The sequence below is a fragment of the Ochotona curzoniae genome, unplaced genomic scaffold, assembly GCF_017591425.1.
Source record: "Ochotona curzoniae isolate NIBS_2020 unplaced genomic scaffold, NIBS_Ocur_1.0 scaffold_274, whole genome shotgun sequence".
NCBI lineage: Eukaryota > Metazoa > Chordata > Mammalia > Lagomorpha > Ochotonidae > Ochotona > Ochotona curzoniae.
In genome coordinates this window covers 12,325,474-12,345,566 of record NW_024467101.1, presented here as the reverse complement: position 1 = coordinate 12,345,566, position 20,093 = coordinate 12,325,474, and the positions used below count along the sequence as shown (strand labels likewise).

The 20,093-nt window shown below is 47.5% G+C and overlaps 1 protein-coding gene across 1 annotated transcript in view; it reads right to left on the bottom strand.

Moving 5' to 3' along the window:
- MYO1H (myosin IH) overlaps nucleotides 1-19,797 on the bottom strand; it is a 43,241-nt gene extending 23,444 nt beyond the window's left edge. The window contains exons 1-12 of the mRNA XM_041003596.1: nucleotides 19,672-19,797; nucleotides 18,009-18,124; nucleotides 14,876-15,074; nucleotides 13,991-14,071; nucleotides 10,423-10,602; nucleotides 7,660-7,758; nucleotides 6,556-6,669; nucleotides 6,193-6,264; nucleotides 5,698-5,817; nucleotides 3,257-3,324; nucleotides 2,038-2,143; nucleotides 738-818 (exon numbers count right to left, since the gene is read on the bottom strand). Of these exons, the coding sequence (XP_040859530.1) occupies nucleotides 738-818; nucleotides 2,038-2,143; nucleotides 3,257-3,324; nucleotides 5,698-5,817; nucleotides 6,193-6,264; nucleotides 6,556-6,669; nucleotides 7,660-7,758; nucleotides 10,423-10,602; nucleotides 13,991-14,071; nucleotides 14,876-15,074; nucleotides 18,009-18,124; nucleotides 19,672-19,797 (1,362 nt within the window). The remainder of the gene's footprint in view (nucleotides 1-737; nucleotides 819-2,037; nucleotides 2,144-3,256; nucleotides 3,325-5,697; nucleotides 5,818-6,192; nucleotides 6,265-6,555; nucleotides 6,670-7,659; nucleotides 7,759-10,422; nucleotides 10,603-13,990; nucleotides 14,072-14,875; nucleotides 15,075-18,008; nucleotides 18,125-19,671) is intronic.
- Nucleotides 19,798-20,093: the final 296 nt, after the last annotated feature.

The window sequence follows — 20,093 nt, the reverse complement described above, 5'->3', positions numbered from 1 at the left end:
AGCACACTTGTCCTTCCTTTTCCAGTTTTTTTTCTCTGTGATGTCTACTTTGAGCATGAAGCTGTTGGCTCCATCTTTCAAGGCTAAAACCCCAAGCAGGGGTGCTGAGCTGTTCCATTCCCTGCTGAGTTCCACAGCACAAGGCATTCTCTCGGCTCCAAGGAAGCACTCAATATATGCGTGCTATACGAATAGAGTCTGAATGCTTACCATAATCAGCATGCATTACCTCAATGAACTTGACCTTACCCTTTCACTGTACCTCTGGAGCTCTGAGGCATGCAAGACACCTGCCTAACATGACACAGCAGACCCAGGTGACCCCAGACACTACCAGTTGTACTTTAGAATGCTGGGTCCCCAAACAGTTGGTGGCAGCATGAATGAGGGCAATAGAAGCGACCCATGGCTACCCAAGCACTGCCTATACCAGTTCTGTGGTTCTCTCACTCCTGCCCCACCCCTGTGGAAGGTATGCAGGCACACTTTCATTTTAAAGGTCTTTGCTAGCAAGTTCTAAAAGCCCAAAGATTTCAACACATGGACCTCAGCGCACAGCTCCAAGCAGGAAATCAGTATGTAAGCTCAACTTGAACGCTTCAATAACCCAGTGGATTCCACCTGCAACCCTTTGTCATGAAGCCTGAGAAGGATTCTACTAGCAACTCCGTTGTGAAGCCAGCACCCATGCTGTAGATGCCAGAGGTGGGGGCGCCATGCCCACCAGCTTTCCTCACCAGAATGGATATGATTCCTTTGTGTCTCTCTTCTACCAAGTCACAGATGATCTTGTTGTTGAAGTACTGGATCGGCTCCCACTGAAACGACCAACAAGAAAGAATTCTCTGACATGTATTTACGACAACAACAATGACAAAAGTATATTGGATTTAAAGTGATTTTCCAAATTGTTTTTCTGATTTTCATACACTCTCTTGGGCCTGGTGCAATGGCTCAATCGACAAGTCCTCCCCTTCCAGCACCGGCATCTCATCTAGGTGCTAATTCATGTCCTGGCCGCTCTGCTTCGCATCCAGCTCCCTGCCTGGGACCTGGGAAAGCAGTGGAGCATGGCCCAAGTCCTTGGGACCCTGCACCTGCCTGGGAGAGGAAGCTACTGGCTCCTGGCTCCAGATTGGCTTAATTTCAGCCACTGTGGCCACTTGTGGAGTGAATCTGTGAATGGAAGATCTTTTTCTTTCTCCTCCTCTCCATACATCTGATCTGCCTTTCCAATAAAAATAAATACATCTTTAAAAAAAAACCCAAAAATATTCTCTTAAGGAAATGTTACTTGATGATACATTCATGCTTTGTGCATGTGTTGAAATATTGCACTGCTCAGATACATGAAGGAAACAATATGGAAATAATAGTCTTACCCACTTTCCTGTAGCCCTTGAACATTTTTACCCTAATTAACTATGTAAAGATTGTCAAAAATAGGGCCCAATGTCGTGGCCTAGTGGGTAAAGTCCTTGCCTTGAACACGCCGGGATCCCATATGGGTACCGGTTCTAATCCCGGCAGCTCCACTTCCCATCCAGCTCTCTGATTGTGGCCTGGGAAAGCAGTCGAGGACGGCCCAAAGCCTTGGAACCCTGCACCCGCGTGGGAGACCTATAGGAAGTTTCTGGCTCCTGGCTTCGGATCAGCGCAGCACCAGCCATTGCGCTCACTTGGGGAGTGAATCATCAGACGGAAGATCTTCCTCTCTCTCTCTCCTCCTCTCTGTATATCTGACTTTGTAATAAAAATAAATAAAACCTTAAAGAAGAGATTGTCAAAAATACAGCAAAAAGATGGAAAAAGTTAAAAAAAAATATTGTACTGTGTCCTCTAATGTGTAAGGGTTACACGTTCACTAAAACTTGAAAACGTAAGGCTTTGTGAATAGCTTCTCAGGAAATATGCAGAGTCGGAGTGAAGAATCATCCTTAACAGACATTAGGATAATTTCCAATGACATAGCATTTCTCAGAGCCATGCTTTTAGCTAGGTGAAGAAAACCCAACAAGAAAGCATTGCAGCGTTCACCTCGATGCCTTCTGCCTCATACTCCGCCTGCTCCGCTTTCAGCGTTCTCTCTATTAACAGCTGCTGGAGCTTCTCATTGCAGTAATTGATGCAGAACTGTTCAAAGCTGGAGAGGCAAAGGGTCTAGGTCACTACTGTTACATAAAAATGACTCATTTTCCCAAAACATTAACACTTTTTCAAAAAAAAAAAACATTTATTATTTTTATTGGAAAGTCAGATGTACAGAGAGGAGGAGATTTTCGGACTGAAAATCATAACATTTTAAAGGAGGGTTTTGAATAGAGAGGAAGGAAAACAAAAAGAAATCTTTTAAAAAATAAAACAATTGGGCCCGGCGCGGTGGCGCAAGTGGTTAAAGGTCCTCGCCTTGCATGCCCGGGATCCCATATGGGCGCCAGTTCTAATCCCGGCAGCCCCGCTTCCCATCCAGCTCCCTGCCTGTGGCCTGGGAAAGCAGTCGAGGACGGCCCAAAGCCTCGGGACCCTGCACCCGTGTGGGAGACCCGGAGGAGGCTCCTGGCTTCGGATCGGCATAGCATCGACCCATTGCGCTCACTTGGGGAGTGAATCATCGGACGGAAGATCTTCCTCTCTGTCTCTCCTCTCTGTATATCCGCCTTTCCAATGAAAAAATAATAAAAATAAATCTTTAAAAAAATAATAAAAAAAATAAAACAATTTACTCAACAGATCATAGGATACGAGGTAAACATGTTTTCATGTTAGGAGCTACACAAACACAGCGCCCTAGAAATGACTTGGACCAACCGATGCTATCAACAGGCTGAAGGACGGGCGGGTGGGTACTGCGAAGTGGACATGAACCTAAAAGGCTCGTGTGTTGGAGGTTTGGTTCTCAGTAAGAGGTGCTGTCTTAGTGGGAGGTGAGCAGACCACTGAAGGGTTGAGGCTGGTCCTGTGGAACCAGTTCTTGAAAGAGAAAACTGTCTTGGAAGCTGAACAGCGCTTTGAGTCTCTCTAATCACACACTCCGTTCCGCACGTGCCCTGACTGGTGCCATGCCGCCCCCAGCCTCGTTATGGAGCCAACAAGGCTCTCATCGGAGACTGAGTGAGTGGGCACCACCTGACCTCAGCCCTCCAGCCTCCCCAACCATGGGCTCCATAGACCTGCTTGCTCTATCAAGGACCCATCCTCTCGTATGCTGTTATTGCAACAGAAAAGAGTATCAATTATAGCCAATCACCAAACTCACCCATTCTTATCGAAGACTTCAAACCCATAGATATCCAACAAGCCGATCACGGTTTTCCTGGTGAAATCCTAGTCAAAACAATACATACTATTTATTAGTGCTTGGGACTTGCACCTTGCGCCGCACCCCTATGCCCCGCACACTGCCCCAAGCCCTATTGTTGAACCCCAAAGCTGGGAAGTGGTTTCCAACAGGGGCTCACAGTATGGATAATTTTCTCAATTCATTCTTCCTAATTTACTACCTACCTGGAGCCCATCACAGCCTCTGTACCTGGCCCCCACCCCAGGGATGATGAAAACATCCCCTTGAGATCTATTGCTTTGTGTCAGCTCCCTTCATCTCTCAATTCACCTTCAATCCAGAGTCATGCAGTCAACAAGATGCTACCCAAGTGAGGGGACACATGGCATGGCGTTTGACACAGAACCCCATGTTATCAGGCCAGGATGGCTATTTCAAGACAATGCCCCCCAAATCCCATGGGTGGGAAGCTACTCCCCCAGTTCCCAGGTGGCTGAGGTCCAGATGAAAGCCTGCGTACAATGAGGCAGTCGTAGCTTTTGAAGGAAAGGAAGACATCTGAGTTATCCCCTCACTCAGTCTTACTATCAGATGCCCTCTGCCATCTTTCTCTTTCTGTCTTTTTAAATTCTTCCATTCACTTGTTGACTCCAGAAGTGACCACAATGGCCAGAGCTGAGCCAACATGGAGCCAGGAGCTTCTTCCTGGTCTCCCATGTGGGTTCAGCGTTTCAAGAACTTGCAAAATCCTCCACTACTTTCTTTGTCCATCAAGCAGGGAGCTGCATGGGAAGTGGACCAGCTAGGATCGAATCAGTGCCCATATGGGATACTGGTGTCAGCAGAGAGAAGATTGGCACGCTGAACCACAGTGTTGGCCCTGGCTCTCTGTGTGTGTGTGTGTGTGTGTGTGTGTGTGTGTGTGTGTGTGTATGTGTGTACATGCTGTGCTTTGTTTTGTTTTGCAGCAGGAAGTCCTCACAAAACATTTGGATTTCTCAGTCTCTTCTTTATCCACTGCCGGCTCTTAAGTATTACATTGTAGCAACAGAAAATGGGCTCATTATTCACGCTGCACTCTCCCTGCTAACGGGACGGGACGCTGTGACCGCTCCCAGTGTGTGTCCTTTGCTCCCAGTGTGTGTCCTTTGCTCCCAGTGTGTGTCCTTTGCGCTGTCTCCTCAGCCTCTCTTTTACAACCTCCGCTGGCATCACTCACCCTACGCCCTACATGCCTCTCCTCCTTGGCTAGCTTTAGATAAACTCCCTTTTATTTAAATAACTCCATTTAAGTAGGAAGCATGATCTTAGGGTGAATTTGAAGGATAGTTCTAACTTTCCTAGACCCATGAGGATATTTGAGCATACTTCAAAAACTTCCTGGCAAAGTGAAATAAAAGTTTATTTTGGGGGCCCAGTGCAGTGGCTCAATTAGCTAATCCTCCCATTTTTTTATGGGTACCAGTTCTTGTCCCAGATGTCCACTTCCCATCTAGCTCCCTGCTTGTGGCCTGGGAAAGCAGCACAGGATGGCCCAAAGCCTTGGGACCCTGTACCTGCATGGGAGACCTGGAAGAAGCTCCTGGCTCCTGGCCTCAGATCCGCTCAGCTCCAGCTGTTGCGGCCACTGGTGGAATGAACCAGTGGATAGAAGATTTTTCTGTCCCCTCTGCAAATCTACCTTTCCAATGAAAATAAATAAACCATTAAAAGTTTATTTTGGTAGTCAAAATATTTGAAATCCATGCATCTCAGGGGGCCTTCAAAAATTCACAGATATGCACAGAGGAAAAATCTAGGCATGAAATTTGAAAGTTTTTTTTTTTTAGTACCAAAATAAGTGTTTCTATTTTCCATGGCTTTTTGAAGTACATTGCACTATTGGTGATATTAACCATTTCTATCTATCCCTGGAGCTACCCAGTGAACCAAATGCTGTTTATTTGCAAGGCAGACCAACAGAGACAGAGAAAGAGACAGAGAAATCTGCCATTTGCTGGTTCAATCACCAAATCACAAGAAATAAAGCTGGGCAGGGCTGGAGCCATGAGACACAAATCAAAATCAGTATCCCACATGGGTGCATGGGCCTAAACAATTGTTTCTTTTTTCTACCATCTTTCCAAGCACATTCGTAGGAAGTTGAATCGGAAGTGGAACAGCTGGGACTTGAACCATGTTCCACTAAAGGAAGCCAGCATTGCAGGTGATAACCTAATCACTGTACTATGCAGGCCCTTTGGACTGTGCTTTGGGACAGGCCACCAAAGTCATCTGCTTGCTGTACGCTGACCCACTGAAAGTGTGAACATGACAAGACGCTGTGTCTGCCCACATGCTTCCAGTTTTCCTATAAACACAATGGTGAAATCCCATCACATTAGTGAGAGCACGCGATGGGACACATGTTGCCCAACCTTGTTTACTAAGGAGGAATTAATCTTGTTGACCAGCCATGTAAATGTCCGTCCATAGACAGCCTTCGCCATCGCGTCTCTGGCATAGATAGAGAGCTCCAGGGTCAGGGGGCAGATCACCTGACAAAAAGAAAGACATCCAGGAGGTCCCTGAGTTTGCACATGAGTCTCCAAAGGGCACAGCCATCCCACTGCTCTTGTTCATGCAGTAGCTATGCTAAGGATGAAGAGTCAGCTAGATGAAGTGCAGGGAACAGCATTCAAGCGGAAGAGACCGCACAAGCAAAGTGAGGGTGTGGCAAGGACAGGGCAGGCATGGAGCGTGGTGTGTGGTGGTGATGGTGAGGCAGGAAACACTGGCAGGAGCCGGATCATGCAGGGCCTGACGGGCTACTTTCAAGGGCTTGACCCTTCTGGGGGCCACACCCCATCAACACATAAGGGACTCAGCCCCAGAGAAGAGTGCAGAGGCATGCCTGCCAAGAGCCATTTTACCTCCTCTGTTTTGGCTTCAATCTTTCTGTGGGTGAGAGCTTCCAGAAGGACTGATGGGTAGACGCCCAGGAGCTGAGCAGAAGGAACCCAAAGCCCATCAGTGATCAGCTAAAGTTCCAAACTTAGTTAAGAGTCTACGGAATCCCAGGTCCAGGGTGACCAACCCTGCCCTGTCAGTATGCTGGGTCATTCTGATCCCACAGCCCACCAGCCACTCCCCTGCCCTGCCTCACTCTTTCAACCTCCAATAGGTTTCCTAAAAGGTGGTGTCAGCTGTCCAGCCAGGAGCTGCCAGCAAGCCCCGTCTCTCCTCTCACCCCACCCTGGACCAACCTCTGCCTTCCTCCAGTAGTATAGCCCCACCTTGGCAATCCACTTGATCTCATGTGTGTCTGGGATGGCGGCACAGCCCTGGGCGTCTTCTTCAAAACAAACGTTGCCCAGGTGCAGAACGCTGGCAAGGATCCCAAAGAGATTCTAGGAGGTGGGAAGGGCCAGGGAGGAAACAGGAGCTGCCCCATCGATCCAGGACATCGACAGAGGCCCCCCGAGGCCATCACCCACCATCTGATGCCAGCCCCGAGCTGGTGGAACCCAAGCCTGCTCCTCCTCCCCCAGCTGAAATCAGCCTTTATGTCTTGGGTTGTTCAGCAGAGCTGGCTCTGTCTCCAGCCCAGGGCCTCGGCCATCTCTGTGACAAGCTCCGTAAAAAGAAGTCAACTTACTCTTAACAAAAAGAGATCATATGCTTAAAACCTTTTACCAAAAGTGCTTCTCAAACAAAGCCCATGAATAAATGCCCTAACTTACAAATGCCATGGTCTCAGATTAAAAAACAAAACCAAAAAACTCCACTAAAAACAAAATAGATTAAAAAAAAAACCACGGTGGTTCTTGAAAGATAATTTAAATCAAAACGGGGGTGGGGGTGGGGGAAGACGCAAAGATGTAAACACAGGATGTTTTATAAATCTCATATTTTCAGTCAATGTAGAAACTTTCGCAAGTGAAAACCCTGCAAACTCTATGAAATCTCAGTCATTGAGATTGGATTTCATCTAGGCAAAGGTGAACATTGTCTCCACCACGCCAATGCTGGGAGAATGGAGTTGTCAGACAAAACACAGACTACCCAGCTATAGTTTCAAAGTTTCAAAAAAGTAACTAAATTTTTTACATACACACATATGTACACGCCCCCAAAAGTACTTCTCTATTTATCCGTCATGGGTATCCTCAAGGGGACTGTCAACAATTCAAGGGAAAGGCCCCTAATGAAAAAACAGGGCATGGATTTTAATCTTTTTGCACCCAAATACATTTATCTTTTTATTCAAAAAAAATTTTTTTTTTGCAAACTTACAGAAATGTAAGTTTTCCTTTGTAGTTTTCCTTGTGGAATTTGGCAGCCCAGCCCCTTTGGCTCCAGGAAAGCAAGGTTGATTTCCTTAACCCCAGGGTCCGTACCTCAAGGTCAGCTTCAGTGAAGTCAATGACAGAAAAGGCATTGGAAACAGTGGCCCAGTCATTCTTGTCATTAATAGATGACTCTTTGGCACAACGACCCTGGGACAAAATCAGGTCACTTAATAGCATCCTCTCGCAAGGACAGTGAAGTGCACAACATTTAAACTAAAATGGCTTTCTCGCCAAGCATGCAAGAGTCAGTTCCCTAATGTACTGGACTGAGAAAAAAAATTGTTTTTACTCTATTTACCTGTCTCCTGGCTAGAGGGCAGGGGTTGGAATCTCAAAGTTACATATGTAAAAATGTTTTGAAAAGTATTTATTTATAGGTTTGAAAGAGAGAGAATTTCTTCCATCCATTGGTTCCAACCAAAGGCATCTTACTATGAAAATGAGTACTAGTGAAGGATCCGGTACACAGCATGCCACCTCACAACCACAACTCTTTTAATCTGTGGGCCCTGCACCTGTGTGCTTAACCAATCACAGACCAAAAATATTGAAGGACCTAGCATTGTGGCTCAATAGGTTGGACTGCTACTTTCAGTGCCAGGATCCCTATCCAAGAACCAGTTCAAATCCCTGGCTGTTCTGCTCCTGATCCAGGTCCCTGCTAATGCGCCTGGGAAAGCAGTGGAAGATGGCCTAGGTGCTTGGGCCCCTGCTGCCCATGTGGGAGACCAGGATAGAGTTTTTAGTTCTTGACTTTTGGGACTATTTTGGGGAGAACAGTGGATGGAGGACCCCCCATTCTCCTATCATACCTTTCAAAGAAAAATGGCTTTAAAAATACATTTGGGGAAAAAATGTGTGTGTCCTGAGTATAGACATTTCCCCTTATCATTCACTCCCTTAAATGATACAATATCGCAGCTACTGTAAGTAGCTAAAAAAAAATTTATTTTTATTGGAAAGGCAGAAATACAGAGTGAGGGAGATACAGAAAGATTGTTCATCTGCTAGTTCATTTCCCAAGTGGGGGACCCAGACTCCTGGTTCCTGACTCCAGCTCAGCTCAGCTTTGGCCGTTGCAGTCACTTGGGGAGTGAACCCTTGGATGGAAAATCTTACTCTGTAGCTCCTCCTGTCTGTATAACTACCTTTCCAATAAAACTGAAAGAATCTTTAACCAAAAAAAAAAAAAAAAAAAAAAACCACGAAGTTTGATTTCTTCTTTGTCCAAAGACTTAATTAAAAAATTGTTAAATATCCAATGAGAATATAAGATTCCTTTATCATCTTACATCACTTATTTTTATTTGAAAGGTAGAGTTACAGAGGCTGGTGGGGGTTGGGAGGAGAGACTGGCATGCACTCCCCAAACAACAAGGCCAGAGTAGGGGCTGGCCAAAGCCAGAAGCCTGGAATTCCATCTTGGTCCCTCATGTGGGTGGCAGGGGCCCAAGCATTTGGGCCACCTTTCACTGCGTTTCCAAGCACATTAGCAGGAGCTAGACTGGAAGTGGAGCAGCCAGAACCCAAAACAGCATTCCCACAGGATGCTGGTGCCAGAAGTGGTGGCTTAACTCATCATGCCAACAAGTGGATCCCTCATTTCATTTTTAAACACCAACTGCAGTCGAGCCTTCTTTCCTTTCACAATCTGTACAAAATATCCATCCTCCTTCTATGAAATTCACTTTAGAAGGTTATATTCTCTCTCTCCTTGCACCTTGCCAAGTAACCTTAGGACAAAGGTAGGATCAATGAGAAACCAAATACCTTGGTATCTGAAAAAAAAATCTGTGGAAAGGTGCAGTTAAAAGACTAATTTATTTTGGTTCAAGTACACTGTGAAATCTAAGCATTGTTTTTATAGTTTGTCTTTTCCATAACCTTGTTGATTTCCTCTCCCAGCATAGATTTCACCAGTGTAAGCTTCTCTTCAACAAGCATTTTGAAGCACTCTCCTATTCAGGGTGCTGTACAATTGAATCATTCTGGAACCCCAGCACAGACTGCAGAAAAATGAGTGCATAAAATTCACTTTTGGAAGAGGATTTCTCAATACTCTAGTCCAAATTTTCTTGGGGTGGGTTGTTGGCTTAGTGGCTAAGGTGTTTAAGAGGCCTGCATTCCACAAAGTTTTGGGGTGCTGGTTCTGCTCCTGAGTCCAGCTTCCTGTCTACCCAGACCCTGGGAAGCAGCAGTGAGGGCTCGGGTGGGTTCCTGCCAAAAACTTGGGAGACTCCAGTCTTCAGTCCTAGGCTCCTAGCTTCAGCCCAGCCCAGCCTCGGCTGTTGCTGGCATTTGGTAAACGGAACCAGTAAATGGAAACTCACACTCCATCTCTCTGTCTCTCTCTCCCTTCATTCACAAAAATAAAAAGGAGTTTGAAGGCAGAATCAGCACGGATTGTAGACACACAGAAGGATGGAGGTGGCAGCTCCCACCTCCAGCTATGCATTCAACCACCAGAGATCATTTACAATAGCCCGATGTCTAAACCCAGACCAAATAAAGACGAGTCTCTGGAGGTAGGGCCCCCAGGCAGGTGGTGTGTTTGTTCATGACTTTTCCCAACGATTCTAATCTCAGCCAAAGCTGAGAACCACCTGCCTGGTCTTGGGGCTCTTTTGCCAAGATGATGAGCAGTGAGTCATAAAATGACCTGCATGAGCTTGCTCCTGACAGGTAGGAAATCCATCCACAGGAGAAGCCTAGAATGGCGCTGAGAGTCCTGCAGCATCCTACAGCAGCCCCTGCCAACACTCCTGGAGCCCCTCCTCCAGAGCCATCAAAGCCCAGTCCTGTCCTTCCAACCTGTGAGAGGTACTTGTACAGCTGGGGGTCTCGCTCGAGCCCCAGGTAAGCCAGACGCTCCGCTTCACCACCTGCCAGCAGCTGGTAGAAGATGTGGAAGTTCCGCTCCCCCAGGTTTTGATACACAACACGAGACTTCTCTATCAGGTAACTGATGATGTGGCCGCCTACAGGAACACCCTTCAAAACAAAACAGACACGGGTCACTGACGGCGGCGACCAAGCCCACCCATCTGCTGGCGTCTTCTGAAGACCAGAAATCCTTCCCCTGCATGAGTCATCGCTTTGGTATTTGTGCTTTCTGGGTTCTGTTTAACAAGATTTTTGCCCACCCCACGATCGTGACGATCTTTGCTGCCGTTGCTTAGAAGTGATTGTTTCACTGTTTATAACGATGATAAATCACTATTTAATACATGGAGCGGGCGAGGGATCAAAGGTCTTCTTACACATACTGGTATGCAGCTGATCAACACCATTGATTGGAGAATATTTTATCCCTGCTGAATCACAATGGTGTATACTTCTATCTTAAGACAGGTAACTTGCGTATGTGGGGGTCTTGTGGACTCACTTCTGGTCCATTGATTTCTTACCCCCCACTTCAATGTCAGACTTAATAATTATTTTCAATACTATATCTAGTAAGGGCTTTTATGCAGCAATAACAAAGAATAAAATGCCCAATTAAAACTGGTTTAAAGCCTGGTGTGGTAGCCTAGCGGCTAAAGTCCCTGCTTTGCACACACTGGATCCCATATGGGTGCTGGTTCTAACTATAGCAGTTCCACTTCTGCTCCCTGCGTGTGGAATGGGAAAGCAGCCAAGGATGGCCCAAAGCCTTGGGACCCTGTGCCTGTACAGCTCAGTTCAGCTATGGCTGTTGCGGCTGCTTGGGGAGTGAATCAATGGATGGAAAATCTTCCTCTCCATCTCTGCTCCTCTCTGTACTTCTGACTTCCCAACAAAAATTTTAGAAATCTTTCAAAAACTGGGTTTCAAAGACTTGCACAGAAAATCCTTTAAATGCTCCAAAAGCAAATCTTCACAAATTTCCAGGGATACACTAACTCAAATCACAGTAAAAAAAAAAAAACAGCCCACTTTACTCACCACCAGAATCTTGAAAATTAAAAGGATTAACCATAAAAATGTAGGGAAAGATGTGAAGCAGGTGGAACAGTCATGAGTTGTATGCACAACCACCCTCGGCGCTTACATCGAATGAAAGACACACATGAGGACATGCAGGAAACTAGCGGTAATGGTCCCTAATTCTGACAAGTCGAATGCCCATCAACAGGACAGATAAATTGTGATCTTGTGTTGCCATTATAAAAACGGACAACTGCTACATGGAACAACATGTGTGATTGTCAGATAGAATGAAAAGAAACTAGATATAAAGTAAAACAGGATGCCATCCCATGTGCGGGGTGCTCAAGAACCAGCAACGCACATCTTTGATGACAGAAGTCAGAACAGGGGGGGCTGTTTGTTCAGGAATCTAGTAAAATGCCAAGGGAGCCTGCATGCTAAGGCGGGGGCACGGACAAGGTTTAGGGCTGTCATCCGGTGATGGCCTTCATGCTGGGAGATTCATAAGATGGTGTGGAACATTCCATGGAGGGGACAGGAAGTAAGCAGGTCTGTGTGTGTTTCTCCTTCCGTGTTAAAGCCACCAGGATACCTTAGTCACCTCCTAGCAGCGCCATCCCCACAGCTGGATTAAATGTCTAACATCTTAATGCTTTACCGTGGGGATTCGATTTCAACACCTGAAACCTCAGGGAACTCTGAAACCACATCCAAACCCTGACAAGTGATAGCCTCTGGGAAGGGGAATACTGTTGGGGAGGAGCAGGAGAACCTTCTAGAAATGTTGACCTCTTTACGCAAGTGCCTGGTACCCATGTAGACATGCCTGTAAAGAACCATCAAGTTCCCTGCCTGTTAAGTGTCCTTCTCAGCTGCTGTGCTGAACTCACAGCTTTAAGATAAAAGCTTTAGGGCCCGATGCCATGGCCTAGCAGCTGAAGTCCTCGCCTTGAATGCACTGGTATCCTATATGGGTGCCAGTTCTAATCCTGGCAGCTCCACTTCCCATCCAGCTCCCTGCCTGTGGCCTGGGGAAGCAGTGGAGGATGGTCCAAAGCCCTGGGACCCTGCACCTACGTGGGAGACCTGGAGGAAGTTTCTGGCTCCTGGCTTCGGATCAGCATAGCACGGGCCATTGTGGTCACTTGGGGAGTGAACCATTGGACAGAAGATCTTCCTCTCTGTCTCTCCTTATGACTTTCCAATAAAAATAAACAAACCTTAAAAAAGAAGCTCTTTGTTTAAAAAAAAAAAAAAAGATAAAAGCTTTAGGTTAAGCCAACCTTAGGATAAACAAAGCTAGGGAATTTCCTTCAACTTTCCAAGCCCACTCCACCAGATGGCCCCCTAGCAGCCATTAGGAACTGTTAAGCCATTCTGTCCTTGCCATTGAACTTGGTGCTGGGAGAACCACTCTGCCCCAGTCTGTTACTTGCTGCTTGGGATTCTGTGTCCTTGACCCCCGTCTAAGCACTTGGCATTAGCCCCACTTAACCTCTGTGTTTACCACAGTCACCATCCTTGTTCACAACCGCCTTCTCCATGGCTGCTTTAATGTCACAACCATGAGTTGAACAGTTGCAACAGACGTCGTAGTTCTGTGACCTACAAGAGCCCAAACTCTTTACTATGTAGCTTTGTCTCAGTTTGTTGGATCCTTGCCCCTAAGCAGACATGCGCACCCAGGGTGGTGGTCACTTTTGCTTTCAAGCTTTATACAAACTGGTCTCAGGCCAGAAGCCTACATCTCACATTGGAGTGCCTGCTGCGTTTGGTTCCCGACTCTGCATTCTTGCTGCTGGGACCTGTGGGCAGAAGAGTGATGGCTCCAAAGAGCTGGGCTCTTTCCACCTACTCAGGCAGCTCCTAGCTTTTGGCCTTGCCAGGAGCCATTGTGGGAAGTTAGCGAGCGAACTAGAGGTTGGCAGTCCTGTAATTTTGCCATGTGGCATCACACTGGTATGAGCGTGGTCCCAAGAGTCGTACACCTGTGGGCAACTATAACTCATTTGCTCTTCATGTAATCTGCCCTTATGTGAACTGACTGCAGAAGTGACCAGCCATTCTCCTGTTGATGAACATGGAGTTCTTTTGGGGGTATGCTGGTGGTTTCCAGTCGTTTTTTTTTTAATCAACCTGACAAGTGCTTTGTGGACATGCTTTAGGGGGACCTTGGAGGATGGGATTTCAACTGGACAAGCAGATATCATAGTTTTGGTGCAACCTATTGCTTTTCCAGTGGAGTATATCAATGCATGCCCTACCAGCCTAATGAGCTACCTGTTTGCCAGGATCTGTTTCTGCCCATCTACAAGGTTTGAAATGCCTTCTCAGCATGGCTGCCATCCCCATGGCCTAAAACCATTCGAACCAATAAATGCTTCTTCCTCCAGTGCCGTGTCTTGGGTCAGGGTCCATCCCTGGCAAAATAAGGGGTCCCCTGGAACCAGCAAGAGGAGCTGGAGCGTACCTGAAAGTCAAACTGGATGTCCATGTATTTTCCAAACCGGCTGGAGTTGTCATTGCGGAGTGTCTTGGCATTTCCGAAAGCCTTGAAATACAAAGGGTCACTCGCTGTCGGTTAAGCCCACTGTGACCACCAAGCCCCTGACTCCCCCACTCGCAACAGACATGCTGTTCAAGAAAGAGGAGGAGGAACAGGGGTGGGAGGAGCACCCAACTCGATTTTCTCAAAAGGGCAGATCATGTGACCCACAGGCCATGTCCAATGCTAGAGTTAGACCCAGGGAGAAGGCAGCAAAAAACATCATCCCGTTGGAATCCCAGTCTGGGAACCTAGTAGAAGGGGTTAAATAGAGACAGGCCCCGCCCCACAGGCCCTGGATGTTCTAGAAAGTTCTCCATTGACAGTCCCCATCTGCAGACGCTGCTTTAGAGCCAATTGTGTCTCTTCAATAGTCAGTGAAAAAGCAAAAAAACACAAGGGAGGGGGAAAAAAAATTTGTTCAAGGTCAGCTGGTAAGGCAGTGGATTATAACAGAATTGAATTACGGTCAGTACATTAATTTTAATTGAGTGAAAGGCTCAATAAGTCATCAGGCATCATTTGTGTGCTTGCTAATGGGGCTGTGTAGCTTTTGTATGTTCATCTTCTACAAGACATGCGAGCGTGCACACACACACATACACCACCCTGTTCAAAGACAAGTACTAATGAGCCAGACCCAGTCTATACAACTCAGACTCTGAGATGCAGAGAGACTTGTCAAGATCGGAACCTGAGCCTGCCACATTGCCTTCAGGGTCAGGTCTTCCCCGGGATGCTGCTGATGCAACGGCTCATTCCCAGTGACCTGCTTGGTTCAGCCTCTTGCAGTGCTCGGCCTCCGCTTACCTCTAGCACGGGGTTGGAAAGCAGGAGCCGGTCGCGGGCTACCTGCAGGGACTCGGTCATGGGGCACATCACTGCAAAATACTGAAGGATCTTCTTGGAGGCTTCTGTTTTCCCGGCCCCACTCTCTCCAGAAATAAGGATGAAGTGGTTACTGAGCTCCGAGCACATCATGCGGTAGGCGTTGTCGGCGATGGCGTACCTGTGAGAGAAAGGGACCACGGTGAGCGGCTGCCAAGGCCACTGCCCTTGACCCAGGCCCATCAGGGCCGAGGCACAACGGGGCCTGCCTCCAGGAAGGGACGTCCACACGGTGTAGCAAGGACACTGACCTTCCACAGGGAGGTCCCCCACCACTCACGGACAAATGGGTCAGTGAACAAGATGAGAAAATTCCACAGTTTTAGGAGTTGAAGATTTGCAGCAGTAATAAAAATATTTTTCAAGATGTATCAAATTTATTTTTTAAAAAATCATTTTTAAACTTTTTTTTTAAAAAAGGTCTATTTATTTTTATTGGAAAGTCAGATACACAGAGAGGAAGATCTTCTGTCTGCTGATTCACTCTCCAAGTGGCCGCAACAGCCAAAGCTGAGCTGATTTGAAACCAGGAGCCCGAAGCTTCATCTGGGTCTCCCACATGGGTGCAGGGTCCCAAAGCTTTGGGCCGTCTTCGACTGCTTTCCCAGGCCACAAGCAGTGAGCTGGATGGGAAGTAGAGCAGCCGGGCTTAGAACCAATGCCCATATGGGATCCCAGTGCATGCAAGGTGAGGGCTTTAGCCTCTAGGCCATTCACACCAGGCCCATTCATCACTTAAAAAAAAAAAAAATCAGATTTCTTTATTTTTATTGGAAAGGCAGATCCACAAAGAGAAGGAGCGATAAAGATCTTCTATCTGCTGGTTCACTCCCTGGATAGCCACAGTAGCTGAGGCTGAGCCGATCCAAAGCCATGGACTTCCTCCATGTCTCCAATGTGGGTGCAGGGTCCCAAGGCCTTGTGCCATCCTCCACTTTTTTCCTCAGGCCACAAGCAGGGAGCTGGATGGGAAGTGAAGCAGTCGGGACATGAACCAGTGCCCATACGGAATCCTGGTGCTTGGAGGTGGAGGATTAGCCAATTGAGCCAGTGTTCTGGGTGCATCACTAATTCTTAATGACTAAATAAATAATCCAGGGGCTTGGGTAGTGAGAGCTTCCCCAGCGTCTGCTGGGGGTACCTGAGCCAGGTCGGTCACTGCTGCTGGGCGGTGAGTGCGTCCCAGGTTTGCTTGGACCTGAGAGGCTTCTCCCTTCATGAAGATCGGGCTGGAGGCAGAACTGCAACCACCAGCACATGCATAGGCTGACTGGGGTGGTGGTCTGTGCCGGACTCTGTGCCTCCTCAGAGGCTCAGATGGAGCAATGGACAGCACGTGGTGTACATGGAAGAAATGGCATTCCTTTGGAACCTGCAGAGGACACTTGGTACCATGACAGAGGGCAGAACAAATCAATCAACTACTCTAGCCAAGTGTTGCCAGTGAATATCTGGGAAAACGGAGATTCTAAGCTGGACTATGCCAGTCAGTGGGTTTTGGAGAGATTTCATGATGCTTGGAATGGCGAGCCTGGCAGCAATTCAGAATGGTTGAACTATCGAAAGCACTTGGGCAGTGCTCTCGGAGCATGCCCCACATCGGGGTCCCTGGGATGGTTGGGAGGCTGGGTGGGGCTTCTCCCTTTATCCCTCCCCTTTCCCCAGATACAGGAAGGGAAAAAGAGAATGTGGAAACAATGGTCTCACCCATTTTCCTGTAGCCCTTGACTCTTTGAGTTCTAATCAACCGTGTAAAGATCATTAGAATAAAATAATAATTAAAAAAAATCCAGGTACTGGAGCATTTGCCCAAGCAGTTAAGACATCACTTGGGTTGTCCGTGTCCACGATGAGAGGGCCTAGGTTTGAGACCCACCTCTGTTTATGACTCCAATTTCCTGCTAATGTGTAAGAGATGGTTCAAGTAATTGGGTTCCTGCACCCCCCCCCCAAGTGGGAGACCCAGAGCTCCTAGCTCCTGGCTTTGAACTGGCCCAGCCCCACCTGTGGCAGGCATGTGGGGAGTAAACCTTGTAGAGGCATTCACTTCCTCTCACTCCCTCTCTCCCCTCTCAAATAAAAGAAAAATGAAAAAAACAAACCCACAGATCGAGTCAGATACTCAAGTATTTCCCCCAAGAGATATCCTACTAGCTAATGGTAGAAATTTTGTCAAGATGTTAAATAACTCAATATGTACTAGGATCTCCTGTTTTCGGTTTCTCTCAAACCCTGAAGTACTAAGAACATACAAGCAAGAAGAAACCAAAGAGAATGAAATGCTTAGGTGATAACATCATTCTAAGCACTTTATCTCCAAGATGGGAAACTAAGGGCTGCTCTCATAGTTTAATAGGCTAAGGTAGTACCTGCAGTCAGCACCCCTTATGGCTACTGGTTCGTGTACCGGTGGCACCACTTCCCGTGCAGCTCCCTGCCTGTGGCCTGGGAAAGCAGAGGAGGGTGGCCCAAGTCCTTGGGCTCCTGCACCATGTGGGAAACCCAGAAGAAGCTTCTGACTTCTGATCACCTCAGCTCTGGCTGTTGTGGCTGTTTGGGGAATAAACCAGCAGATGGAAAATCTCTCTCTCCTTTTCTCTATAAATCTGATCTGCCTTTCCAATGACAATCTAAAAAAAAAAAAAAATGAGGGGTGTTCTGGGAGGAGCCCTGGGAGACTTAGCCTGCAGCCATCCATCTTCAAGTCCCACAGTCTGGCTATCTTGCTACTAACAAAGTTAGTGGAGTTTTTCCTTAATGGGCCTCCTCTTAGTGGCCCTGACAGCCATGTGCCAGTAGATGGCACTGTAGCCCTCCATTTGCCTGAGAAGACGCCTGTCTAGCCACCCTCTTCAGGCTCTCAGTCTTCACACAAAGCTCACCTGTCCTGACTTACTTCAAAGAAGGGTTAACCTAATGAACATACAATGTGCAGGTCTTACAGAATGGAGATGCTCCCATGGATTTGGAGAGATGGATGTGAGGGAAGGAAGGAAGAAGGGAACGAAGGAATGAGACAACACTCCTAGGAAGTGACTCGGTGGATGCTACTTACACATGTGGTGGCAGCTCAAAGAAATTGACTCCTTGGTAGAGCTCCATCTGGCTCACGGTGTAGATGCCGAGGTCCTGGTATGGGTTCACAGACACCAGCAGGGTCCCGATGTATGTCTAGGGTAGGGCAGGGGACCGGGAAGGACACAGGGCATGTGAAGGATTCTGGGATACAGAAGGCTGTCACTCATCATGATCCCCTAGGGGAGTTGTGCAAGCAAGTGCTTGGGTAGAGACCCTCAGGGGTCCAGTACAGAACAAGTAGGCAGATGGGCCTTTTGAAAGGAAGGGCCCAATGTGGCAGGCTGGTTGGCTGGCTGGCTGGCTGGCTGGCTGGCAGGCTGGCAGGCTGGCTAGGGGACCACTGTGGCAGAGAAGTGGGAGTCTCCAGAGTGAAAGTTTCTGAAAAGTATCAGTTCATGTCAGAAGTTTGAGCTCGGACAGGATGCACCTGTCATTTTACTTGTCTTTCTCTGTACACCCAATCCCCCCTCCGGAAACAGAACGGTAGTGTGGTGCTTCTCTCTCTATAATTGAGGTGGTCATTTTGAAAGTCATTCCGTGGCTTCCAAAAGAACTTAAAAAGGCCAGTTTAGTTTGGCACCTCTGTCCAAACAGAAAGCCTTGCAATTTTCCCTTAATCAACATTTTCCACAAACTATCTGAGGAGCCCTTCTATGCGTAGATTTTGAAATGCATTTTAGGCTCAAATTAATACTATTTTGAAAACTCTGTTTTCCACAGACTTTTTGAAGGACTCTAGTATATTCTCCAAGACACATCTTCCGATCGCCTTGACTGCGACAGATAAAGTCACAGGCAGCGTTACAGTAAAATAGCTATACGATATTTTCATGAAAACATTTGAAACTGCTTTGGCTTATTTACAGAGTAAAAGCTAACAAAATCTCCAAAACATTAAATGATTTTCATAGCGTCCTGTGACACACGCAGAGGCACTATGGAGTTTAGCTTCGGTGATACATGGAGGATTAAGGAGAATTCATATATAAAGACCACTACTCAATGCAACAGGTTCCATTTGAGAAGTTGATACAATGTTATGGTCTTGCTTTTGAAGAGTTAGGGAATAAGGTAGAGTTGTATTTTGCCCAACTGGCACCTCTTTCTCCTTCTCTCTCGGGGAATCCTGGGAGGAGTCCTCTGCCTCAGCTCTCAGTAAGGTTGGTGGGTTTGTAACTTCAACCCCCTTACCCCAAGGGTGGGCCTGGCTGATCCCGCCTGGCCAAGCCAAGGTAGGCACGTGACCCAAGATGGGCCAATCAGAGTTGAGCAGTGGTCAGTCAGCGCTCAGAGTTCAGTAGTAATGAGAGCTCCCATCGCAGTCACAACACACAGTCAATCAAATGAAACCTGCCCGCATCCACCTTGCCGGTGCTGGGAGACTATGGTGCAGAAGAAGGCGGGACAAAGAGATGAAGCTCTGAAGACAGCCTTGGGGGCCCCCATGGCTCTGTCTGGATCCTAACGCTGCCTGAGTCAGCCAAGCCCCCTTTGCTGGGTCTGTCTCAAGCGGCAGTCTAAAGGGGCCAAGTGCCCACCCCCCTCTGCTGGCCGACCCCATAGAGTGATATTGTTCAAGCCATCAGGGCTGCCAAGTCAGGGAAGGGGGACACACACTTGGAGAAAGGGCTGAACATTACGTATATGAGGTTCTCGCTGAAGCGCTTGCGAAGGTTTTCCACGAAGGCAGATTCGCTGGTGTAGGCGTCCAGGAGCACAAAATCCTGCACCCCAACCTTGTCCCTGGCAGTCAGCGCCCCTTCCATGTGCAGGCGGATGTGCCGTCTCCTCACCTCGTCTTTCTGCAGGAAAACAGGACATTCCCTGGTTGCTATCAATTGGTGATGTCTACTGTACATCTAGGACGCATGGAATTATCATCTTAGCCTGGTCTCTTACATGATCAGTGTGTGGGAAGGACAAGAAACCCTAGCAGGGTGGAGAGCCCGGGCTGAAGCATGCTGTCTTCACTTAGAGCTTATTACCTGGCTAGGGATATGAAATAATAGTGACGCAAGCATGTGTGTGTGTGTGTGTGTGTGCACGCACCACAACACACACA